Source organism: Pogona vitticeps, chromosome 5, assembly GCF_051106095.1.
Source record: "Pogona vitticeps strain Pit_001003342236 chromosome 5, PviZW2.1, whole genome shotgun sequence".
Lineage (NCBI taxonomy): Eukaryota > Metazoa > Chordata > Lepidosauria > Squamata > Agamidae > Pogona > Pogona vitticeps.
Genome location: NC_135787.1, coordinates 164,991,668 through 165,019,127, shown reverse-complemented (window position 1 = coordinate 165,019,127; position 27,460 = coordinate 164,991,668). Strand labels below are relative to the sequence as shown.

At 41.0% G+C, this 27,460-nt stretch overlaps 1 protein-coding gene across 1 annotated transcript in view; it reads right to left on the bottom strand.

Moving 5' to 3' along the window:
• CSNK1E (casein kinase 1 epsilon) overlaps positions 1-27,460 on the bottom strand; it is a 53,161-nt gene that overhangs the window by 14,921 nt on the left and 10,780 nt on the right. The window contains exons 3-5 of the mRNA XM_020787674.3: positions 8,689-8,799; positions 7,941-8,089; positions 6,938-7,166 (exon numbers count right to left, since the gene is read on the bottom strand). Coding sequence (XP_020643333.1) covers positions 6,938-7,166; positions 7,941-8,089; positions 8,689-8,799 — 489 coding nt within the window. The remainder of the gene's footprint in view (positions 1-6,937; positions 7,167-7,940; positions 8,090-8,688; positions 8,800-27,460) is intronic.

The following is a 27,460-nucleotide window of genomic DNA, read 5'->3' as shown; positions in this document are numbered from 1 at the left end:
AAGAATTGATGCTTTTGAATTGTGGTGAAGGAGGAGACTCTTGAGAGTCCCCTGGACTGCAAGGAGAACAAACCTATCCATTCTGAAGAAAATCAACCCTGAGTGCTCACTGGAAGGACAGATCCTGAAGCTGAGGATCCAATAATTGGCCATCTCATGAGAAGAGAAGACTCCCTGGAAAAGATCCGGATGTTGGGAAAGTGTGAGGGCAAGAGGAGAAGGGGACGACAGAGGACGAGATGGTTGGACAATGTCATCGAAGCAACCAACATGAATTTGACCAAACTGGGAGGCAGTGGAATACAGGAGGGTCCTGTGTGCTCTGGTCCATGGGGTCACGAAGAGTCAGACACGACTTAACAACTAAAAAATAATAATGTGAAAAGAAATAACTCATATTTATGTCTCATTCCCCCAGCTATTCAGACAAAATCTGTTACAGACGATCTCCTGTGTGCCTCTGGTTGTCCATTTCAGACATATTGCATTCTAAAGGGTACAGGATGGGAAATCATCCATTGAGTATGCAAAAATTGACTGGAATGTATGAACCAAGGATTCCCAACAAATTCTGCAGGGTCCTGTTGAAGAGCCACTCTAGATCTTAATGTTTAATTCCTCTTCCACTTTCCAGTTTATTAGCTTCCAAATTTGATTAAATAAACACCATACCTGTTCTTTGGACACTGTAACATTTACACTGAGCATTCAAATAAAGTCTCTTCACATTTACCTCAAGTCACTCTAGCCAAATAAGTTAAACAAAACCCTTCTTCCTAAAACCAAATATAAAAACTACAAAACAAAAAGATGCTAGATTTATGACATCAGAACAAAAGCTGGGCAGCTAAACCCATGAAGCCAACCAGACACACTTGCTTACATTCATTCCAACCTTGCTAGCTGCAGAATGAGGTATTTTTAAAGTACAGAATTCCAGACTCCAAAAAATTTCAAATTTTTGTCAGCTGTCCAATAAAAGCTTTGCAGGTTCCAATTATAGCTCCTGCCTTGACTTCTCGCAAGACATTGGAAAATCCACTTGGGGTTCTCCATATCAAACACATCAAGCCATTTTTCTTTAAATGAATTCAGTAGTGCAAGGATTGGTGTTAACACCATGTCAGCTCATGAGGTCTGAAGCACAATGCAGACAGCAACATATGACTGGCATGCTTCCCTTGGCCCAGGAGCTACAAAGTTATAGTAGGCTTATCCTAAAATAGCTCTCAGAGTGGAAATCAAGCAAACCTACAACAAAGCATAGAAAATTATTCCATAACAGGAGAGCATTCTAGTCTCCGTGTTTGCTGTGTGTTTTTCAAGGATGAATTTTAGCTGGAGAAGTGTTTGTATTTTTAAGCAAAGCACCATTTCTGAATAGAAAAGTAAACAGAAGCAGGAGGTATTTCATCTGTTTCTCACCTTTCAGTACAAGGATTCCCCTACATAGAATCCTCATAAGGCACAATTCCAACATCTGCTGAAATTACAACTTGGTATGTTCAAGCTTCCAGAGTCTGATCTTGCCTTGTTGCATCAATACACGCCTGTGGGATTGGCATGCAGGAAGATCTACAGATGTGTCACCCACCCAGACTTCACTCTTTGCACTAACTGTAGCCTAGCAGCCAAATAATGCTTTCCAAATGTCCAGACATAGCATAGCTTGAAGCTGATTGCCTTCTATCACATGTTATCTGCTCAGCTTTAGGTGTCGAGATCTCATGAGACAGAGGAGCAACTTTAACGATGGTTTGTCAATTTGGAATCATATCACAATACAGTTAGCATAAACTATAGTTAGATCTCTACTTCAAACTATTCCTGATTCTAGTTTACCAGTTGATTATAAATCATGACTGCAGAAACCATAACTAAGCCTCAGGCATGAGGCTTGGTGTAACGTTGAAGCTCAGCTACAATAAAAGCATGTTTGTAACTATTTAAGAAACACTTTGCTGGTTCAGTCCAAAGGCCCATCTAGCCATCATTCTGCTGCCACAGTAACCAACTAGATGCTTACTGGAATCCCACACCAGGATATGAAGGCAATAATAATTCTCACCCATGCTCTTCAGCAACTGACACTGAAGCATACTCATTCTACCTCCAATACTGTGTGTCATTCATAGCAGGAATTCTATCCTAGCTAAAATTACTCCCAGATAACACATAGAAATTCTATGGCTGAGCTTCAGGGTAACCAATCTATAGCATGGAATCTGAAATCACTCGTTTGAGGCAAAAGACAGACACCATAGTAGCTATGACGTTGGTTCTACACTGGGAGATTGTCATAGACTAGGATTTCAAAAGAAAACCAAGACTTAAGTTTTCCTTAAGTCTTGGCTAGGGTGGTGATAGGAAGCCATCTGTATCATAAGTATAATTTTCAAACTATATTTCTAGGAACCCCAAAAACACTTTATGGTTCCTAACACCTCAGTTGTCCTTCACTGCTAATCTTTCTACTACTATACATAATGAAAGGGGACTACTGGGCACATTTTAAAGTGCAAACTCAGTCTGCCCAAAGCAGCAGCTATACCCAAGTGGCCAGGCTGAATCCTTGTACAAATAATACATTCTTAATAACACAATCAGCTGGCTGGATAGCTCAATAGTTTAGGTATCTGGATGCAGAGTCAGAGGTTGGGAGTATGATTCTCCACTCTGCGTCCTAGAAGAGCTAGCCTGTGTGGCCTTGGGCAAGCTACACAGTCCCAAGGTGCCCCTAGAACAAGAGAATAGTAAGACACTTCTGAGTACTTCTTACCTAGAAAACTCTAAAAAGGGTATTGATAAGTTAGAATTGACTTTGTGGCACACAATAAAAAAAAATAACACAATTACAGAGAGTTCATGCAGGAGACCAGCAGTATGGAAAGAGATCCCTAACAAAAGGAAAACTGAGAACAACCCAGCTAAATCATGTCAGAGAGTACACAGAAAAAGATAAATCAGAAGACCCAGCTGAATGTTTTTTTTAATATGCAAACATTAAAGAAAGGAATTATGAGATCATGTTTGTAAAAACAAGCTGTAACCTAAGAAACAGCATATTTAAAAAAAGATACATTATCCTATAGTTTTTAGGAGTCCATTAATTGGCATGAATGAAGTAATAGTTCCATGTGATCATCCAAAATGCATGCTATTACACAGCAACAGTGCAGTTTGTTGAAGGCCTTTCCAGATCTCCTGCACTCTGCTGACAAGCAATAGTAAAAACTACATGGACTGTTGCTTGTAACTCTCCTAGTATCCAAAAATCTCTCTGAGATCACTAAAGAATATGAAAAATGTAGTCCTATTCCTCACTCCCCCAACCAGAAGCAATGCAAGCAAATATTTCTTAACCTCCAAAATCCCTTCCCCCATAGGTCTAAGTGTGAGCAGATACCAGTTTACAACAGCATGAGAGTAGAAGCACCCTCTGATCTTCCAGGCAACAACATCACTGCGGTTGCAACACACACAGAGGACATTCTGTAGGTCAAGTGTTTTCCTGTGGCTGTAAAAATTATTTGCATGTCCAAATTCCCAAAAGAGCAACAGATCATATCTGTATCGTGAGGAATGCAGCATAAGCTTAGCTTTTTGTGCTTTTTTTTTTCAAGGCACCAACTGGAAGCTATAATGCTATGCTAGTGATCTATGCCAATAGTGTAGTATGTCATGGTGCCCAACTACCAGGCTGGTTAAAATCTGACATTTAACCATGCACTATCCAGGATACCTATCAATTGTACAAAAGGAAAAGAACCTCTGCTGTGGACTTCTACTGCCTTTAACAGCACAGTCAAGGGCAGTGATTTGAAACTGCATACAGTTCCAAGAACAAAGCTAGAAATACACCAGAGATTCAGGCTGGGTTTATCTCCAGAAGTGGAAGGCCAACAATAAATTCACAAGCAGATTATAAATGTCAATTGTCATACCTAGTTTGCACCCAGTAACTGATAATTATATAAGAATATTACCACTGAAAATCAAGGGGAGCTGAGGTATTTGGGCAGGCTGCATGGGGGTGGAATATTCATGTACTAACATCTGTTTAAGCTCTAGAATGTTCCAAGGACTATCACCCAGGCATAGAATAATCCCGTATGTGCAAATTCATGAATGACCATGAAGAACTGATATTTATAAGCACACTACCTTTTAAAATTGAGGTTCAGATTTCAAAATATAATGGCTGCCAAAAGACTCTCCATTTTTGACTGTTTTTTTCAAAAAGCAGCTATAAGCAATGGCCCCAAAAGGTAAATTACAGTTTGGGTAAACAAATATTTCAGAACACATACAGGAAGTACTTATTCACACAGTACAAAACTAATGTGTTGGATTTGGCTCTTAGTCAGGGCTTTCACTAACCTAAAACACTAAAGGACCTGAGGTTTACTACATTGGGAGATAATTTATAACTCACTCTCTTCATTTTATCTGTGACTTTACGAATAAACTATGCTTGTGTTTCTTTAGTAACACTTCCCCTAAAAGTTACCAAGAAAAAGTTCTTCATCCTTTTTTCTTTTTTGTAGAAAAGATCCTGCAACTCCCCAGTCTTTCCAGTTGCCGATTCCGGTTGACTTTCTTTTGAGAAGGCCACAACAAAAGTAATTTACCTGGCTTTTGAGTACTTTGCCTACGCTGGCAAAACACTTTCGGAAAGCTCTGAATAAAAAGCACAATCAACTAGAACACAACAGAAGATATTAAATTATTCCTTGAGTAATTGGTGTGGCTAACAATGCCTCTGGGACTCTTGAAAAGTAGGTGGTGTGAAAAATCACAGATGCACTGGCTCCCTTCTCTCTATGCCAAGTCTGACTGAAGAGTCTTGACCCTTGAGACAGGAAGAGTAAGAAAGCAGCCGAGAGAAGGCTTTCCTTGTCTACCAGCATCCCAAACCAGCAAGTCACTGAAAAGGCCATTCAACCCTTGAGAAACAGCTGTCTTCCTTTAAAAGCATTCAAAAGGTATCTTTGTCCAAATCTATTTCAACAAAGAAAAACCGCAATAATTTAAACATCAGTCTGTCAATTATTAAAAGTTGTTTAGAAAGATCAAAGTGAAGATCCTATTGAGCTTTCTGCTCAGTGGAAAACCCCACCAGCAAGTTAATGCAGGACCCACTGCTTTGGTAAGTGCTGCTGTTTACACATGCATTGATCTCTGTTAAGAAAGCTTGACTTCTGTTTGCTCAGTGAGGTCCTAGAGCAAAAATGTCAAAACTATTCACACCACAGTCCACTGCACAAACTGTTTTACTTGACAAGATCTTGTCCTAAATGTCTCATGTTTTCCAGCATTTGCCAGGTTCTAAATGGACCTTGTCTATATTGAGCATCCAAGATTTAATAGGCTTCAGACATTCACCCTCTGGAGTTCTCTGCCTGTGGCATGTTCCCTGGCCGAAAGAGCTACAAAAGGTATGTCTTTTGACCTATATAACTACATCTGTAGAAGCAGGAAATCCTGTTCCCATATATCTTGAGCAAAGTATAAACGATTCAGAAGGCAATACATGTCTGTAGAGGGCCTTCCAGGTTGGACTCCAACATGTTTTGCTAGCCATGTGTCAAAGGGGAAGTGTGCTTCCTAGACACTCTAGAAATTAATATACACCCATGACAAACTATTTAAATTCATAACTGGCTAAAGAAACCGTCTTCACAGCTGTCAAAGTTGGAGACTGAAAAATATAAAATTAACCAAATATTCAAATAATTATATTTTACTCCATAGATTTATCAATATAAATCAGTGGTGTGAAACCTTGGGCCCTCCGAATATTTTCACACCCAACTGCCCAAACCATAAAGTTTGACGAATAATACAGAATTATAGTGGCTGCATTTCAAATATCTGGAAGATCTTGTGTAAACATCAGACCCAAGAATTTATGTACGTTTTGGTCTGTTCTCATACCAAATTAATTTTGCAAGTGCTTTTTCATAAGTTGATTCCATCCTGTATCTTCATCGGCACGTATTTTTTAAAAATGCACAAATGTGTGCATTTTCAGCAGGCATTTTATCCCTCATCTTTCTACGCAGGTTTTATTGCAAAATTCAGATAAATGTGAGAACTAGGATATAACTGTATTCTGATCTGTTATCAGCGAAGGAAGTACAAATCAAGTCAGAATGTTTAGGCAAGCAACCTCAGTAAAATCCTCAAGCTTCTCTAGACTGGAGGTTCTGAGTCCAGAGCACCATTATTTATAATTTAAATAAAGTGCTTTATTGCCATGTACTTGCACAGCTCGCCTCTAAGCAAATGTGATAGCCATGGACAAATATGCGAAGAAACACCATACATCTAGCTCTGAATACCCCAGATTAAAAGGGAAAAACAATAGCGGCTACCATAAATAATTTCATTAAATACCCAAACATGTACATTTATAAAAGTGACCAATTAAACACTTCTATTTATTGGTCACTTTTAAAAGTGTATGTGTGTGAGTATTTAATGGAACTGTGTGGGTAACAAAACATTTCACCTTCTGACTTCTTCAATTGCTCTGGTAAAAGTATGGGAAACCAGGGCACCCAAAGAAGGTGGAAGCCAAAATGTTTTGCTTAACAACTTCTGTTTGGTAGTCTCTCTTACGATTGTGCATATATTTCAGTGATTAACTGCATCCCTCAAAGTGATGGGAAAAACCTTGATTTAAGGGCGATTTAGTTGTAAAGAAGAGAACCCCATTGACCTGATGTTATGCAAACATTTATAATGCTTTCTGACACATTTTAGAATTTAACATGGGCATATAGTAAAAAACAAAACAAAAAAAGACCAAAATATAAACTATAATCTTCCCAATCCACTACAATATGCAAACAGTATCCTGAAACCATTTGTCATGTATTTCTGAAATGAGTTTCCAAATTCTCTGCAATGTATGACTACAGGTCAGACTTACCAATCCCAAGATGGGTGTTTATAGAGGCATAGCGGGCTGTGCCAGTCAGGTTTTTGTTTTCCCGGTAGGGGATGTGTTGGTGGGTGCGTGCATCACGATACTTCTTGGCCAAGCCAAAGTCAATGATGTACACTAGGTTGCCCTTCTTGCCAAGCCCCATAAGAAAGTTGTCTGGTTTCACATCTCGGTGGATAAAATTCTTGGAATGAATGTACTCAATACGACTGATCTAGAGATGGGTTGGGAAGAACCAAAAGCAGAGGGAGAGAAGGAGGAAGTTTAGAAAAGCACAGACACTAACTCCACACCAAGCTACACAGGAAGACACATATTCCAATGAAGTTAAACTGAAGACGTAATCTCAAAAGAGAAACCAGGAAACATCAAGAATCTTTATAGAATCATAGAATAATTGAGTTGGAAAGGGTTTATAAAGGCCGTCAAGTCCAACCCACTGCTCAATGCATCCAAGTCAAAGCAGAACTAACAGATATATCCAGATTCCTGATATTTTAGCAGCATGAAAGCAGAAAGGAGGACCTATTCATAGGACCACCAAGGTGACAGTAGTTAGCATTTTTGAAGGGGAACATACACCTTTCACTTGGCCAAAGCTTTTATTACAATTTTCCTGCTACCACTATATGCCATAGGTATGGGGGAAAGGGTATTCTAGTGTGTAGCTGGCCAGCAACGCCAACAATACAGTGCAGTTCCGTCTCTATTTCCCATGCTCAGGAATTGGGCTTCAGCCTGTACTCTTCACCTACTCCTTCATCACCACCACCAAGAACATTAACCTATTTTTTTGTTCAGAAAAAGCCTAAGAGCTGGCTGTATAAAAAAAACCACTTAATTATCAAGTAAGTGTTCTGCTTCCTCACTCATAGGCAACAACTTAGGGTTTTGAAGTTCAAGCTACTCCTGTAAAGATGGAGAATGAAGAATAAAAAGTATGCATGAGCATCAGTGATGGGTAATGAAGAACCAAGCAAGAACTCACCATCTGATCAGCAAGCAGCAGAACAGTTTTGAGGCTGAATTTGCGGGAACAGAAGTTGAAGAGGTCTTCCAAGCTGGGTCCCAGAAGTTCCATCACCATCACGTTATAGTCACCCTCTGCTCCACACCATTTAATGGAAGGGATGCCCACTAAAAAGGGTCAGAAGAGAAAGATGGGAGAGAGAAAAGCACAATGGTAAGAGGAAGAGGAGAGACTCGTTCAGAAAATAGTCAACAAGGTGTTTACTGAAAGCTTAGTACAATCACAACTACATTCTCCCCATCATGTATCTCAACAACTCTTATGGAAAGTCATGTTGCTATTGATACTGAATGTAATACACAACTATTCAGTCTAGTAGCCATTATAGCTTTATCTCACGTTCATTTGTTTTCTGCCATTTAACTTAATAGCTGCTTTACCACATTACGTGATGGTGAATTACCTAACTTAATTATGTGTGGAAGCAGCATGTCGTTTCACCTGTCTTCAATCTTCTACTACTCATCAGCTTCAATGGGTGACTCTGGGTGCAAATATTTTAACAGTGGGGGGAAAAGTTCTCTTTATCTATTTTGTCCATATCATGAGTATTCTTATATGCCTGTCTTACCCTTCCTCACTTTTTTCCTGTGGAAAAGACTCTAGCATAAAAAAAATTCTGCAAAGACGCTAAAGGCCAGGTATCAACATCAGGCTCCAAATCCCACTACACCTGGTAGCAATGCCTCTGATTTTACGAACTCACCTCCTCCCTGCATCATCTTGTAAAACTTGCTTTCGATGTGGAGCTGCGGATGCTTGGTTTTCACACATTCCAATTTAATGGCTACCTCTTCCCCTGTGGCAATATTAGCACCTGCACAAGAACACAAAGGAAGAAAATAAATGCATTTAACACCCTTCTAAACCCACGTGTCCTCCATGGACTTCACAGTGGCTCTTCTACTACTTATTGCCCTCAGAACAGCCCCCTGAAATACACTGGACTGAGCCTATTGCATTTCTGGTGTCAAGATCATCCAGCAAACATAGGTGAAGACAAACCAATGCAAGAGTACACATCCCATTATCTCCTACACACACTCACACCCACAAATTATGGAGGAGTAATGCTCAGTATCTGGCCTTTCCCAGCTTTCTATGAATAGTAACTTGACAACTTTTATACTCAAAAATAAAAACAAAAACAAAAAACAACAACAACCCACTTTCAAAGGAGGTTAAAGGTGCCAGTTCATTTACAGAGAAAGGGACTTTTTGTTAAATAAAGAAATTCAGGAGGGAGCAAGGAGCAAAGGCTGAAGTAAATGGTAGACAACATGTTTAAAATCACTTATTGCATATCTAGCTCATGGAATCTCTTTCAATCTTGAGAAAATGCACATACACATAAACAACACAAATTTATCCTATAAAAGCCAACTGCTGTTTTTCAAGTCAGAACTGACTTATAGTGATTCTAACACAGCAATCAAGATAAATGAGATATTTAAAGAGTGGTTTTACTGGTTCTACACTCCCAGTGAAGTCCCATGGCTGAGCGAGAATTCAAATCCAGGCCTCCCAGAACCCAGTCCTTTATCCACTACACCATACGGAGTTTGTGCCCATACACACGGCCACAAATATATAAATGGCACTGAAGACGAATAAACTACTGGGTGCAGCAAAGATCTCAGCATGTGTTCAACACCAGGTCATGTATCATCTATAATAAATATATCACAGCAAAAGGAGACACTTAAAGTAGAATATTATCCGTGGGAAGAAGCCATTCCTAAAGGATGCATCAGAGGCTGGAAGTGGAAGTCTCAATACTTGTGGGTGGCTCACTAGTTTGCCTACAGCACTCACTAGGAAAATGGAGCACAAGTTGCTGTCTGGTCTAGCTGTACAGGGGAAGCAATAGACTTGAACCAAGAACAACTGGGTGAGAATCTTGACTTAGCGAACAACTGCTTGGTTAGCAAAAGGCAGGTCAATCCTCTTCTACTAGAATTACTGCTTAAAAAACTAAAAATAAATAACCTCATAAAATACAAAAAGAACACCTCCTGTTCACACATTAGACTTCATTATTCTAAAGGAAAATGTCTATTATGCAAGGCTGTTCTTCAGGAAGATATAATTGGTTCCAACTGACTCTTGAGTGTATGCTTCCCGGCACATTGCTGTGTGATGTGTGAAAAGGCCTTTGGGAATGAAAAATGTAACACAAATGAAGACTGTAAGTGTTTGCCACACAAAGGACATGGGTCAGAAAAGGCACCATCTATAGAACAAGAATACCAGTAAAGCACATGTGTGTGTGAGCATGCACACAGCGCCAGTAGTGTCATTAATTTTGACTAAACTCAAAGTCACATATGTGGCTTTGCAATATAGAGAACACTTCATTTTTAACCATCCTCTCCATGACCCTGCAGTAAAGGCATATCAGTTTTGAAGATGCTAGGAATCATACATCTACCTGCAGTAGAATTTTGGTATAGTTTAACAGTTTTTGTCCACACATCTCCATGAAAATAATACACCACTTCTGGCAAAGCACTGTGTATATTGCTAAATCTGCACAAAAGTCATTTAAAAGCTAGAAATCCCTAATTTTCCCCTTCTTTTTCTGAAAATCACACAAATCAGTCCATCCCATGTCTATGCATGGGCCGCCTTCTTCAGCTTCCCAAGAAAATAGAGGAATTACACACAAATAATGCAAAACCTTTTCTGTTTATCAATGCAAAACATATACACGTACACCAGGAGAGGGAGATTTGGTAGCAAATTAAGGTGCAAAGAGACTGCTACAGATGAAGTACCCTTCTATTTCTTGTTTAATTAAATGTTGACATGGAGGCGCTAAATTCAAGTGCCACCAAATCTAGAAACTGTTTCATTGCAATGCACAATTCAATTCTTTTTATTTAGAAAAAAACTAATATTCTTTTACTGAGGAAAAAAGAGGGTGTCACTTCTTTGCCTTGCACCTCTCGAAAAGTTCCTGTACATATCCAACAGACAAAAATAACAGCAGAAAGATGGGTATGTGGTCTATAATAGTCTCTTTCCTCATTTCTAGAAAGTGTGTCATGAGTACAGCTGGAATCTAGATATATAAAGGACAAAATAGAAGGTTTCTACTCAGAACAAACAATGTTTGATAAGCTTTTATTAGGTTCAAAAGATAAAATACAGTAGTTAAGAAAATGTATAACTATCTGTTAGAAATCAAAATGCAAGACAAAATGGTTAAAGAATGTATGATTAAGTGGGCACAAAACATAGGGCGTAATATTGATATTGATCAATGGTTGAAAATATGGCAAAATAATATAAAGCTTACAAGATCGGTTAATTTTAAGGAGAATATATACAAGATGTTTTATAGGTGGCATATGACTCCAGAAAAATTGTCGAAGATGTATACAGATGTATCAAATGTGTGTTGGAAATATGAAGCACATGTGGGAAGCTATTATCATATGTGGTGGTCATGTAGAGTAGCGAAACAGTATTGGAAAAGAGTACATGCTGTATTGCAACAAATAATTGCTTTGTAAGGTGCTATTAACCTCAGAACTGTTTTTAATGAGTATGATACCTGATAACATAGATAAGTCAAAGGAGTATACAGTTACTATATACATAGTCACTGCAGCCAGAATTCTTTATGCTAAAAATTGGAAAAGTCCAACGGTACCGAAACAAGAGAAGATACGGGAAACAGCGGAAATGGACATTTTATCAGAAGTAATGAAGGACTGAAAGACGGGACTTAATTCTCTAAATGGACTGCGTTAACAGACAGTGTATGAAGAGCATACATTGAAATGAGAACTTAAATCTGGAAGGCAGAAAATAGTAAAAAGAGTAATTTGGAATTTTGATATGGCAATATGTATAGAATGGATGTTAGTATGTTATTGTTTCTCCTCTTCCCTCTTAAACTCAATTCCCTTTTCCCTTTTTGTCACCCCTTGTTAAAAATAAAAATTAAAAAAAAAAGAAAAGAAAGTGTGTCATTAAAGGCACAATAATTCCACAGGAAACAATAAAATGAGAAAACCTCAGCAAAACACAAGTTTGCACAGTGTACACTGATATTAAAATCACTGTGCAATTTATGCACGTATGTATCTGTCTTCTGTTTCCCTACCAAGAAAATATAGCCATTATGCATAATATTACAGGTTCAAACAAGTGAAAAACATTCTGTCCTGGTCAAAAGTTATTCAAAGGTATCCAATTTAGCCATCTCAAAAATTGCTAGAAATGCTACTTATTCAGATCCTCAGCTCCCTCAAAATGCAAGTTTTTTATACTTATTCTCAGAGCACAAGCAAAGGGGATAATCAAGTGATTTTTTTAACAATAGAAAACTTGGATTTTTAAAAAATAAATCCGTTTTTTTAACTGTTAAAATGCTTTTTTTGCTTTACAAGAAGCCCCAAATAAGTAAAACTTTAGTTTAAAATGTATTCCACATCAAAGATCTCATTAAGGAATAGGAATTATAATTCTTATTTTATATTATGAGACAAAGTACTTACATAATAATTTTCAAAAAAGTTTAGTAAATAGCATCTACTGGTTCTTAGAATGGGCCTTGATTATATGGCTTCTATATAGATTTTATCGTTGCTGTACAGATTTTTAGGTTACTCTTTCTACCTTCTCTGATTTTCAAGTCTCTTGTTATGTACCATGAAGTCAGAACTGACTCATGGTGGACCCTAATGTGGTTTCCAACGTAAGTGAAGTACAGTGGTGCCTCGCATAGCGAGGTTAATCCGTTCCGGATTAACCTTCGCTATGCTGAAGCATCGCTGAACGGGGCAGCGATTTCCATTGGAACGCATTAAACATCGTTTAATGCGTTCCAAATAGGCCAAATACTCACCGTTCAGCGAAGCTTCAGGATGGCCGGCAGCCATTTTCGCGCCCTCGCCTCGCTTAATGAGGGCGCGAAAACGCTGCGCGCGGCCATTTTAGGCCATTTCCCGGCTTCCGGCGGCCATTTTGGCCGCCGAACAGCTGATCGGCGGGGGTCGTTTTGCGAAGATCGGTAAGCGAAACGCTTACCGGTCTTCGCAAAGCGAATTTTTCCCTATTGGAACAACGTTGTGCGATCGCATTAGCGATCCGAAAAAACGGATCGCTATGCGATTTAATCGTTATACGGTGCGCTCGTTAAGCGAGGCACCACTGTATTTAAGGAGTAGTTTTACCAGATCCAATGGGATGTGGTGGCGCAATGGGACATGGTGGTGCTGTGGGTTAAACCACAGAAGCCTCTATGCTGCAAGGTCAGAAGACCAGCAGTTGTAAGACTGAATCCACACAACGGAGTGAGCTCCTGTAGCTTGTCCCAGTTCCTGCCAACCTAGCAGTTCGAAAGCATGTAAAAATGCGAGTAGATAAATAGGTACCACCTCGGTGGGAAGGTAATGATGTTCCATGTCTAGTCGTGCTGGCCACGTGACCAGGGAAACTGTCTTCGGACAAACGCTGGCTCTATGGCTTGGAAACGGGGATGGGCACTGCACTCTAGAGTTGGACACGACTGGACTAAATGTCAAGGGAACCTTTACCAGATCCAGTTTCCATGGCAGAACTGAGGAATCTAATCCAAGTCTACAAGTCCATTACTCTATCCACTGAGTACCTGACTTTCAGTCTAGTGAATTACTATTTGAAAAAAAAAGTTCTTACACTGGGTTTGCGTTTCCAGAGATAAATAGCTGCTGAAAGCAAGATGTAGAGAAAAAAAACCCTATTTTCCAAATCTGACAGAAGATACTCCTGAAGATTTTCCTCTCCCGACTTGATATACTGTATTACTGAAAAATTCTGAAAGCCCTATTAAAATTCCCAAGTTTGCTTTCAATATTTTTCCTGAGTAATGCCTGTTCTTTTAGAATGGTAACTTAAGTGGCTGTGTCCCTCTGCAATTTTGTAAAGCCAAGCCATCCCCTCTCTCTGGAAACTATATAATCGGTCATCATGATCTTAGAACTGCAGAGCTAGATGGGCTCTATGGATTGAGGCCTGCCCCTATCAGGGAGGCACAGTGTGGATACCTAAACCACTGAGCTATCCAGCAGTTCTCATATACTTTCAGATACTTCAAGCCAATAAATGGATTATTTAAGGTGGAATCAATACAGGTAAAGAAACTGTAAGAAATACATGTTGTGGTTGAAAACCTGTTATTAAGTGTAATAAGTCACACTAGAGTGGGCCCATTGAATCAGTGGGGATTCAGTGAGTCAGTTCCTCTGTATATTCCATACAGTGAAATGGGCCTACTGTATTTGCCGGCATATAAGACGACTTTTTTGCCCTGAAAAACATGCCTCCAAGTGTGGGGGGGGGGGTCGTCTTATATGCCAGGTGCACTTCAGTTGGGCCAGGAGGGCGGCAGGCAGACTTTCTTGAAGGAGCCGCCACTGCCGAGTGAGTGACGCGGGGCTGCACCGGCCGGGGAGGAAGGCAGGCAGGCAGGCGGTCGGTCCGGACGGACGGAGGGAAGTCGGCCATGCCTGAGCGGCCAGAGCCCGCCGCCCCACCTCGCTGAGCCAGCTGCCCGCTCGCCCGCCCACCGACAGAGAGGCGCTTCCCCTCCTCCTCTGCTGCCGCCGCCCGTCCAGCCGCTTCCCCTCCTCCTCGCCCTCCTGGGGCCTCATTGCTGGCCATGAACTTCCAGGACAGGCACGGGTAGCCGCCACAGTAGCAGAGCCTGGCAGCCCCATGGAAATGTTGGGGGGGGGGGGGTCGCCTTATATGCCCAGTCGCCTTATACGCCGGCAAATACGGTAGTTTTGTTGCAATTTACTTTAGCAAAGCAAGTCACAACTAGAGCAGGTCCGTTTGAATCAATGGAACTTACAGAAGAACTGACTCACAAATCCCTACTCATTCAATGGGCCTAGTATTGTGCAACTTACTACACTAAGCAACAGGATTTCAACTTGGGGAAAATACCTGTGGAAAATACTTAAGGCTATAACAAGCAAGACTGTACATTTTGGGATTGGGGGGGGAAATCACATGATTGAATTGACTCTTTCTAAACAATAATTTAATTAATGATTTAAAGAAATTTGTTTTAAGTGAAATCCATCTTAAGCCTGAGACCAGTTACATCATTTCTACCAACCCCAATATGAATGCTATATAATTTAGAATCCTAAATCAATCATAATCTAACCCACATCTCAGTTATTCATTCTGGTAACAGGATAATGTTTGTTGGATCAAGAAGACTGGGGTAGTGTAGAGACTCCATTAAGATATCCAAATGTGTCTTGTTAGTGTATTTTCAAGTATTTTTCAGGGGTGCAAATATATCATCTTAAATGTACCTGAACAACCAGATTTAGTTTTTTAAAAACTACACAGGATGATATCCTCTTGGTTTTTACTGCACATCAATATGAAGCTGCAGTAGCAGCCATGCCTATTTGCTGAGGAACCAGCTGCATTCCTGTACCTTGCCAACTATGTGTGGCTATTTCTGCTGCTTTAGTTCCAGCCACAGTAAAACCCCAATGGATTCTGGTCTTATAATTTTTTTTAATTATCTAATTTTTAAAACAAACTTTTTAATAAGAGATACAGCATCACAGCCATGCCTCCCAGGTATCTTCTCAAACTACCCCTAAAGAAGTGGATTTTAAAATTCTCTTCCCCCACTTTCACTCTGTTTCTCATTTCTACAGGATGGATCTTGATTATTATAATGCTCCAGTTGAAATCCACATCATGACACTGTATTTCCCAGCAAAAACATTACACTCACAAGAACTCTAATCTCTAGCCTTCATTGTTGCAGAGAACACAGGGCATGTCAACATGCTGGAATAAATTTTCAATGGCCATTAAGCATTTTTCATTCTCTGCAATCTTCACTACTTTCTTTTGCCCTACCTATCATTTCCAGAGGCATCCCACTGGTTCCTATTTTCATCCTTTCCACTGTTGATGTGTTGTTTAATCAGTACATGTTATCTAGACGGAATGGCATTGTACCAAATCAGCTATTTAGCTTCTCCTGTGCATTCTGAACAAAGTGAAATTTGACTGATTAAAATTGCACATGTAATGGGTTGGCTCTGTGATCTCACTTGTCTATAGAAGGTCCCTCCACTTTATTTAAGAGTCAGCTTCCCTTACCCCCATGCCCCACATTTTGCATCTTTCAGCAAAATCTCCAGTCTTTTGTGAATTGTTACAAGGGCTATGGAGGAAATAACATAGGAAGGAGGGGATAGGAAAGCCTGCTTCCATCATTCAATTTGCTAGCTGGGGCCAGATACAAAGGAAGGCAAAAAGCAAAGTATGCTGCCTATATATTATGCCATCGTGCTTACACACTGTCTTTTAATTTTGCAAACTGCCTTGGGTCTTATTTTTGTTTTGTTTTTTAAGGAGAAAAGCAGGGTTAAAAAATCATTTTCAAACAGATAGTTACATAGCTAGATTGATCGCTCTCTGGGTGCTTTAGAAATCAATTATGCAGGCAATATATTGTCCCCAGCCCCAAGTGGGCTGGGTACTCATCTGACCTCAGAAAGATGGAAGACTGAGTCAACCTTCAGAATGCTACCTGAACCTGTTGGGATTGAATTTAGGTTGCAAGCAGAGTCTTGACTGGAGTACTGCAGTTTAACCACTGTGCCAAGAGGCTCTTACATGTTTTATTCAGTTTTGGGGCATGTTTTGTTTAGTTTGCATATCTGGTCAAAACAGTTTGGTTTGTAACAAGAATTACACAATTGTGCTTAATCAGGTGCTGAATTTTTAAGTTTAATCTTGCCACAAAGCTATCAGGGCTGTTATATTGTGTTTTTAAATTGGGTGAATTTTAATGTTGTGAACCATTTGGGTCCCTTGTTGGGAGAAATGTAGCAAGTAAGTAAGTAAGTAAGTAAGTAAGTAAGTAAGTAAGTAAGTAAGTAAGTAAGTAAGTAAGTAAGTAAGTAAGTAAGGTAACTAAAGAAAAAGCCACACAAAGGAAGTAGACTCCGGGAAACAAGAGTTGTCATACATGTGTTTTACCATTTATTTTCTTTCTAACAGCCATGGGCAAAGTGTTAAGCAAAATAAAAACAAACAAACAAACAAAAACTCTTGCATATACAGTTATGCATTATCATGACATCTCCAATTCCTGGAAATCCTATGAATTAGTGACCAAATGTCCCAACAGCCCTAGTCAGGTCCTGCAAAGGCTGTGGCCTCTTCTGAGTCAATCTAAACAATCAACATTGAGTCTTTCTCTTTTCCCTCTATCGTCAACCTTCTGCGCTAGTACTGTCTTTTCCAGTGAGCCGTTTCACATTATATGGCCAAAGTATAACAGCATCAGTTTAAACAATTTTAGCTCAGCCAGAAAAGCTATTACAGCAAGATTTTGTAGACTACAGCACACTTCAAATACATGAAATGTTGTCTCCAGAGGGCAGAGATAATGGGCTAGATACAGATTCCTGTCCCTCTGTAACTCATATAGATTCCTGTCCCTCTGTAAATGTCATAGAAGGCCAGGACGCTGCTGAATGGGATTAATTGTGGTGCAAACAGAATTCTTAAAAACTAAGTAAAGGTATTTTCCAATGGCTAGTTGCATGCACCTATATTTGGATGCAACGGAGGGTCCCGCTAAGCTGGGCACATGCACATACGACTCTGCTTCCCGCCATGCAGCTCCCTTCTCTGTGCAGCGATCGCATAAGATTCCAGTCAGGACGGGACCCATCACACAGGGGGCGGAGTTGCATGCACACCCAAGGGCAAAGCCAAAAGAGAGACAGAGGGGTGGAGCTCCGCCCAGCGGGGCTGAAAATTGGAGGATACATTGGATGCAACCAACTGTTAAATGTCTATACCCATACAATCTAGTAACATTATATATATTAGCTAGGAATAGGAGAGATTGAAAAGAGAGAATACAGTAGTGCCTCGCTTAACGAGCGCACCGTTTAACGACGAATCCGCATAGCAACGCGTTTTTTGCAATCGCTAATGCGATCGCATTGCGATGTTTAGATAGGTTAAACATCGCATTGCGATGTTTAGAAAACAGCTGATCAGCTGTTCCAAAATGGCCACCGGGTGCAAAAAATGGCCGCCCACAGCGTTTTCGCACCCTGCCCTCGCTTACCGGGCAGCGAAAATGGCGGCCGGATGGGGGAATCTTCACTTACCGGTGAGTTTTTCCCCAATAGGAATGCATTAAACAGAGTTTAATGCGTTCCTATGGGTTCCCCCCTGCATAGCGACAAATCCAGATAGCGATGTTAATCCTGGAACGGATTAATGTCTCTATGCGGGGCACCACTGTATATGTAATTGAAACTTATCAGAGAGGTAGATAAATAGATACGCACAAATTGTTCTAACTTACCTTACCTTATTCCCCGTGTGGAGTAGTGCAGGGGTTCTCAACCTCTGGTCCACGACCAGCAGCGGTCTTTAGCCTAGGCAGGACCAGGCTGCGGACACAGAGCTCCTGTGCCTCCACGAGCCCCCCCCCGTTAGCACCAATGCGCGCAAGCACGCTCCATCCCGTGAGCACACTGTGAACATGCGCGTGAGCAGCCCCCCGTGTGTGCTGCTGCACGTATGCGCACAAGGGCACTCAACCCCCAGCAGACGTGCCACACACACTCCAACCACTCTGCAGTTGGGAAAAGGTTGAGGAGCACTTGTGTAGTGGATAGAGTGATGGACTAGGATGCAGGACGCCTGGGTCTGAATCCCCACTTGGCTATGGAAACTCACTGGGGGAATGGAACTGGTAAAACCACTCCTTAAATACCTCAATTACCTTGAAAGCCCTATTAGGGTCATTATGTCAGTTCCGACTTGACAGCACAGTGCATGCACACGTGTGCACACAAAAACCCTTCACCTCTTAAAAGGATCTAAGGCAGGATGCCACACAATCTGTTGTATTTCTGTTTAAAAGCTCAAGAGATGACCCATGGTGGCATCCAAATGTAAAGCAGGACATGTCTGATAGAGAATGCCCCACCTCCATCACCTTCAGTCACAAAAATGAAGCCAAAAGAAATGAACTGAGCAAACTGCGAAATTCGATTTAAACTCCTCCCAGCTACTGAAAGCCAAGAAGCAATGTACATCTGGTCCGTTCTATATAGGGTTATTCTAATGCTTCTAGAATATTTTCACTTCACTTAAGCTTTGATATACAACTTGTATTTCCAAGACAAGAGAAGAAAAGGCAACTAGGGTCCTCAGGAGACAGATGGAGCTTGCCAGACAGCCACTCAAGTCACACATAAAAATAGCAAAGCCCATCTGACTTACCAGCATTCCAAGGGAGGGCTCAAACTCACTATATGAAGAAGCAGTCAACCCACAGAGAGAAGATAGTGCAAGACAATTCATTTGATGCTTTGTCATCAAGTGCAAATTACCTCTAAATCAGCTTATGACACAGATCATAGGAAAGGTAATGTGATTTAATCTGTGACTGGGCCAATCCTCTCAACCTGGGGTTTAGCTCTGTGGCACTGCTACTGATGATGTAACAAGGGGGACAAAAATCAATGGGTTATTTAACATCAACTTGATTTAAATTGCAGTTTAAATTTTTAAAAAATTAAATCATAAAAAATTTTAAAATTAAAATTGTGATTTAAATCCATTTGATTTAAATCAAACCCACCCTGCAAAGTAAAAGCACCTCAGCACCTACGCCTACTCCTCTCCGCTGAACAACTGCAACCCACCCATACATAGCCAAGATTAGAAGATGCCCCAGTAGAAGAAGAAAAAAACCTGGAACATAGTGCCTGCCTTTAGAAATACACCAGTGACCAAGTGAGATAAGACAGTTCATACTTTTCTACATAGCTGGATTGGCAAACACTGTTTTGCTCTTTTTTTAAAAAAATTACATTCCATGCAATCTCATGGAGAACCACAGCAAGAGGACAACAGCAAATACAATAAAGCAAGAAGAGATTATTACAATCTACTGAAAAAGAAGAGCCTGCAGTTAGTGCCAAACAGTGTAATACTCAGAGAGGGACAGCATTCCTCAACCGGGCGTTACAGCTAAGAAGGCCCTTTGATGAGTCAAGAGTTGTGGGTTTTTTTAAAGCTTTGCCCTTGCAAAGGGCTATGAGGGGCTGCTGATAAGTACTGAGCCTTTCCCAGAAAAAATTGAGCTACGAAGCTGTAACTGCCACACTATTCTACATCTTCCCCCAGGAAGTCAATGCACTTGCAACATCTGTCCTGCGGCTTCTTAAGTCCCTCCAAATAAAATTCTTCCGACTGCTGGTGTAACCACTCATTTGCAGCATTAGTTGCCTCCAGAACACTCCCAAATCATTTTCCCTTTAGGTGTTTTTTTGAGTTTGGAGAGCAGATAATAGTCAGAAGGAGCCAGGTCGGGAGAATAAGGTGGATGGGGCATCACATGAAAGCCTAAGGAAGTCAGTTTTGCCATTATTTCATCTGCGGTGCATGACGAGACATTGTCATGCAACAGGATGACACCTTTGGAGAGCTTTCCTCAATGTTTTTCCTTGATGTGTTGTCTCAACTATGTCAATAAAGCACAGTAATATTTTGCATTGATGGTTGAATCCTGTTGGAGGTAGTCAGAACTCCCTTCTTATCCCCCAAAAACTGTTGCCATTTACTTCTGCACCAACCTTTGCACTCAGAACTTCTTTGGCCTGGGGGAACCATTGTGCGTCCATTCCTTAGACTCTTCCTTTGTCTCAGGATCATAACAGTAGATCCATGTCTCATCACCAGTTTGTCCAGGAAATCTGACTCATTTCTTGCAAAATGTTCCAAAACAGCCACACGTTTCCTCTTTTGTTCGATTGTCAAAAGTTTGGGGATCCACTTGCTGCCAGCTTTGTCATTTCCAAGTTGCTGTGGATAATGGCACCAACTCTCTCATGTGATATTCTCAAACATATAGCAATACTTCTGGATGATATTCGGTGGTCCTCCATGATCATGTCATGGATGGCTTTCAGATTTGCAGGCACAGAGACAGAAAAAGGCCTTCCACTGTGTTTCTCACTTTAAACACCGAAATGGCCAGTTTTAAAATTGACAACCCAACGCTTAACTATTGCATATGAAGGGCCACTGTCACCCATAGTTTGTGACATTTCATCATGAATCTGCTTTGCAACTTTCCCTTGGAGAAACAAACTTGATTATGGTCCTATGCTCTTCCACACTGAACTTTTCTGGAGGTGCTGCCATGTTCACTTTGGATCTGAACATGAAAGATAAGTTAAAATCATAGGTAGTTGATTTTTACACCATTGAATACAGACAAACTGGCCAATACAACCTGCATTTTATAGCTTTCTAGATCAATTTTTTTCTGGGAAAGGCTCAATACTTATCAGCACCTTCTCGTACAAAGGGGAAAATATATTCCTTCACGTTCTGGGTCACAAGTCTTTGTTTTTTATTAGGGCTTTGCACATTAGTACAATAACTCTGCATTGGCACTAATATCCAGCAGGTAGCCTTTGCAGACCTTTAAAGACTGGTGTAACATGAACACTTGCAGATACACATTTTAATTCTGTTGCTACTACATTCTGAACTACTTGCTGTCTTCCGGGGCAACCCCACATTCAGCAAACTGCAGTAATCCAAATAAGAATTTATCCATGCATGATTATCTATGGCCAGCTATCTCTCTCCATAACTGGGGGAGGGGAGTCACTCCTGGCCACTGAGGCCATCTGGGATTCCAATAACATCCAGGAACACCCCCAATCTACATTCCTCCTCCTTGTGGGAAGAGTCCAACCCCCAGACAGAACAGGTGACACGCTAGCTTCCTGGCCTGGAACTGCCTTGTCAGCATATGCTTCCAGTTTACTGGCCTAATGACTCCAGGCACCAATCCATCACTTGACTTAGACAGCAAAGGGAAAATAGAATTGGGTATCATCTGCATATTGAGGATACCTTGCCTCAAGCCACCATGACTGCACTCAGTGTTATCACACTGCTGTTAAGCAACACATTATGCCCCCTCCAATGAAAAACTCCACAGCACTACACTCATGGGGCTAAGCAAGAGTTTCCCCCGGTACTGTTTTCTGAACCGATCCTTACTGAATCAGTCCAAAATAATAGCAAGCTCAGTGTTATCAGAGGCATGTAAGAGATCAAGATTAAGAACTGTACTCTCCAGTTCCTTCCTTTTTTCTGTGAAGACCATCCATTAGAATGGCAAAGCCAAGCTTGAAACCAGAATAAAATGGGTCAAGGTAAGATAACCCAGCTTCAGCCAAATATGCTTGAAGTTGAACAGTCACCACCTTCTTGAGCTCTAACCAAAGATGTCACAACAGATGTGTTTAAAAAAAAGTCTCTCCCAGAATATTCTTGGCTCCTCCAGATTTTACCAGAAAATGGTTGACATACTAACAACCCTGCCCGGGAAAAGATCAACCAGCTGTTCTTCCTGCACAGAATACCAGATCTGGGCTCTGTCCTGCCATATGCATTGGGCCAGTGATGCTCTGTCACCATTCCATGGCTGTTATGACAGCCATGAAGTCTCACAAAGGACTACCTGAGGAAGCCATGCATTTAACATCAGTGACAAAGGGAACAGAGGCAGATGAAATAATCTGCTCAGGTCTTTAGATGCAACAAATAGGGTGTGTAACACATACACACAGTCCTTACCACCCTGCAACTGAACTCTGTTTTGGCAAAGCTGCTGTACTCTTATTTTAGTCACAGGCCTGAGGGCCAGGTGTAAATTCACAATTGTGCTCCTCCAACTCAACCTTCTTCTTGAATAAGACAGAACACAGCACTTACGCAATACATATTTTCATTATTAAAGACTCCACCATACTCTTATCATGATGCTCAGCATTACTCATTAGAAAAATACTTCCCCCAAGGATCCATGTTATACAACCTGCCACTTTTCTGTCTTCCTTCTGTCTTTACTACATTTCTTTCTCTGCAGGAACTCCTAATGATGTCCCAACCCCCATCACTCCCATGGGCTTTATTCTCACTCCATCTGCTAAAATGATCAGCAAACCAAAGGCTGACATTTAAGGAGGGTTGTCACTGGGCTTTAGTGCTACAACTCCAATGAGATTAGCCCTGAGGAGGGAGGCCGTGGGCACTGAGGAGCTGACATCTGAGTCACTGGTTCAGGATGGTTGTCTGCAGACTCAGGAAAAATGGCAGCCATTTATAACATCAGTGACCACAAGTGAGGTATTTTTGTGAGCAGAACCTTACAAGTGACAAGGCTCTATTAACTTTGAAAACACCATAGGGGGAAACCATATCAGTGGCTAGATATGCTTTAAGGCTGAAGACTTAAACAGACGTATGAATTTATTTATTTTATTTAAAATACTTCTAGTCAGCCTTTCTCCTTAAAAAAAAGACACAAGGCAGCTTACAACAATTACAAGACAGTATGTAAGTTAGTAACAATGAGTACTAAAAGGATCAATGAATGCAATACCAAAAATCATAAACAAAGCCAAAACATATTCAATCCAGTAATGTTACAAAAAACCTATTTTTAAAAACCCACTTGGAAGCCACTCACTCAGGGAAAGCTTGCCTGAAGAGAAAGGTCTTTGCCTGCTGAAGATGATACTGTTCCTGAACTATCATTTTACAAAAAATTTCAGCCCCAAGGAGACTTTTGACTAAATCTAGGATACTGCCTGTTTATCTAGCCCCTGAGGTCTCTACTAGAACCGGCAGGAGCTCTCCAGGTTTGAAGGAGGTTTTCTCCATTATATACAACTGGATATTGCAGTCAGAAACAGAAAGACTCCCCACATAACCAGCATGTTTTTTTTAAAAAATAAACAATTAAGCGTCATTTACACTTTTTTTCCAAAAATCATCCAGTCTGGATAACAGGTAAGAAAAGGGAACATTAAGAGGAAGATGACAGCAGTGTGCAGATCAAACAGTGGTCAACCTCTTTGGCAAGAATTCCAAGCCAAGCACACAATATGATAGTGCCACTGTAGGACATACTACAATAACATGACACCCATGCCTTAGTCTATTAAGTCAGAAAGCAACGTGTCCTATGTATAAGAGCCCGAAGGAAAGTTCTCACTGACTCCTATTATGAAGCGCTTGTTCCTGTCCAAAAACGGCAAAAGCTAATGCTGCCTGCGCTGGTTGCAGGAGCTTGTTCACAAACAGACTCATTATGCAAAGGTTCAGAAGGTTTCTGGACTACAATTCCCAGGATTCCTCAACCAGTATTACAAGTGGTTTCTGGAAGCTGTTGTCTAAAAATATAACTCTTCCAGTCACTGGAGGCTATCATCGGGGCAAGGAACCATAGAGAATACAGTAACTCTGCATCCTAAATGTCAGTAATACTTCCAGAACTCTGAGGACTAAATAATGAGGTCACAGCATGTACTGTACCTCCAATTTCTTTGGTCCTCGGTTCCATCTCCAGGTATTTTGACAAACCTTGCTTCCCCGAAAATAAGATCTAACCTAAAAATAAGCCCTAGTATGATTTTTCAGGGTGCCTGTAATATAAGCCGTACCCCTCCCAAAAAAAAGCCCCAGTTAAGTGAAACCCTGCCCTCCACCATTGTGCATCATTGTGCAGCAACCAGAAGAAGATGACATGACTATATTGGAATAAATGTAGATTGTTGTACATGAAAAAAAAATAAACATCACCTGAAAAATAAGCCCTAATGTGTGTTTTTTGGAGCAAAAATAATTATAAGACTCTGTCTTAGTTTTGGGAAAACTTTGTATTATACTATCTATACTCACAATGGCTTGTTTGTGAGCCATCTTTTATTTCCTTTCAGGTTTGTCCTTCTTTGTGGCTCAAATTTTGAACAAGGTCTTTCTTGAGCCCCCTCTTCCTTATTTTATCCTACAAACTGACCAATGCCTCTTCTCCCTCAGCCACCTTTTTGTGAATCCAACGACCACGTCACATGATTCTGCCATTTCTTTCAGGCACATAAAGAAGCATCTCTTATAACCCTTACCCAGAAATAATGGCTAATCTTCCCATCCAGTACAAGTCCAGGAACCTGTATCTGTCTAGACGTGAAGGTAGATAAGATTATGCAGCCCCCTAGTCTAGAATCATTAGAAGCACTCATGTTCTTTATGACAGCTCATAAAGACACAAATGCTAAGGGAACCTTATGCTTCAATGATCAGTGAGATCTGGAAATGATCAAAAATCCTATGCGGCATCCACCCCCTGTCTTGTTCAACTGTGTGGGCTGCAAGCTTCAGAATCCATTTGTCTGAAACTGTTGGAGACTGTGTGTGCGCACACGAGAGAGAGAATGTATGTGTGTGTCTCACAAGGTGTGGGGCAGATCTCTTACAAAGAGATCTATGTCACCAGTCGAAGAAAAATGATTTCCAAAAGACCCTTTCAGCTGCGCAGACCTGTTAGCAACAGGCACATCGACATCTGCTAGCCTCCAACGGCACAGCAATCACATCCTGCTTTCCTCTCTGTCATTTTTTGTTAGCCAATGGTGAAAGAAAAGGATGGGAATCGAACAGTTGGGTGAAGTCAGGCGGGCAGAAGAGTTGACAGGCCAAGGAACAAAGAGAGCACATTTCCCTGCCCTGTGAGGGAGGGGCAGGTAATCAAGAACTGTTCAAGCAGACATCATCACTTTCCCAGCATGCCCTAATTCACCAAGCTGCCTTTGGCTCACCACCTTCTCTAAAAGAGTTTGATGACGGAACGACATGGCCTTCTCTGCCAAGACCTGAATTCTGACCTGAAGCAATTCCATCTGTTCAAGTTGCGGCAGCCTCTGCATCCAAGACCTACACCTTCCCCCAAGCCACCATTATTAATTCACCACAATTATTCAGCCGAGTCTAGCAAACCAAACAACAGAAAGCAAAGTCCCCACATTCCAGATCTGTGTTTACAAAAGCCATTGAATTACAAAATCATAGAATGCAAGAGAGGCTTATAGGGTGTCTAGCCCAGCATATACCAGTCTCTCACCAGCCTGATTTTTAGTGTTCTCGCCAGTATCAGATTTGCCAAGGAACAGTGGCACCTGCCTCCCAACTGGCTATTCCAATATGACCTCTGTTGTTCTGAAAATACCAGATAAATAAATTACACAGAATAAAGTGGTTTGTGCAAAAGTAATTCCTCTCTTCAGCTAGTCTGCTGTCACTGATTTCATGGTGAAATGGTTAAGAAAGTGCTTGCATTTATTAAAATGCATTTTAAATATTGCAATTATTGGTTAGAGGGGAGAAATGTACAAAAGCCTAGAGGAAGCTGGACACAGACAGACAATGGGAGCTCCCTCCTGTAATCTGTTCATTTTTTATTATCCCATAACGAGACTCAAAAGAATCTGGAATGACTATGGAACAAGAAAGACTTAATCCTGGCAAGGATTAAACATTCCAGCCCGGATTCTGATTTCTGAAGTATCCAAACTAATAACGGCTCATGTATCTCCCTCACATGAGCAGATGCCCAAATGTACATGAAGATGGTAACAAAAACAAAGACTTCCTCCTAAATGCCCTTTGTTTATACAGCACTTAAAGTAATTACATAATAATTTAATACTCTCAATCAAAGAAATGAATTTTTCACCAGCTCTGTGGAATTACAAAGCTACCAGCCTGAGGCCTTCAACTCCTGTCCATAACTAGCTCTCATTCAATACAATGAAACAGGTCAGATGTGTTGTCTTATGTGCCACACTGCACCCTTCCTTCTTTTTAATTCACTACAGCAATGCCTTTTGGACACCTACTAACCATACACTGGCAACATTCACATCTCTACACGACAGTCATTACACTAATGATCTATGGCTTCTGTATGACACATATTAACCCCTAACCAAAGGCTTTCCCCTTCATGGATTGCTGCCTTGTCGTGGCAAAGGGGCTGGAGTAATTCAGAGAAGCTATGGGCTATGCCGTGCAGGGCCACCCAAGACAGACAGGTCATAGTGGAGAGTTCTGACGAAACATGAGCCAGCTGGAGCAGGAACTGGCAAGCCACTACAGTATCTTTGACAAGAAAACTCCATGAGCAGAAACAAAAGGCTAAAAGATACGATGGTGGAAGATGAGCCCCTCAGGTCGGAAGGCATCCAACATGCTACTGAGGAAGAGCAGAGGACAAGGACAAGTAGCTCTGGAGCTAATGAAGTGTTTGGGCCAAAGCCGAAAGGACGCTCAGCTGCGGACACGCCTGGAAGTGAAAGGAAAGTCCGATGCTGCAAAGAAAAATACCATACAGGAACCTGGAATGTTAGATCTATGAACCTTGGGAAGCTAGACGTGGTCAAACAGGAAATGGCAAGAATAAACATTGACATCCTGTCTGTCAGTGGAGTAAAATGGACAGGAATGGGCAAATTCAATTCAGACGATTACCATATATACTACTGTGGGCAAGAATCCCATAGAAGAAATGGAGTCGCCCTCATAGTCAACAAAAGAGTGGG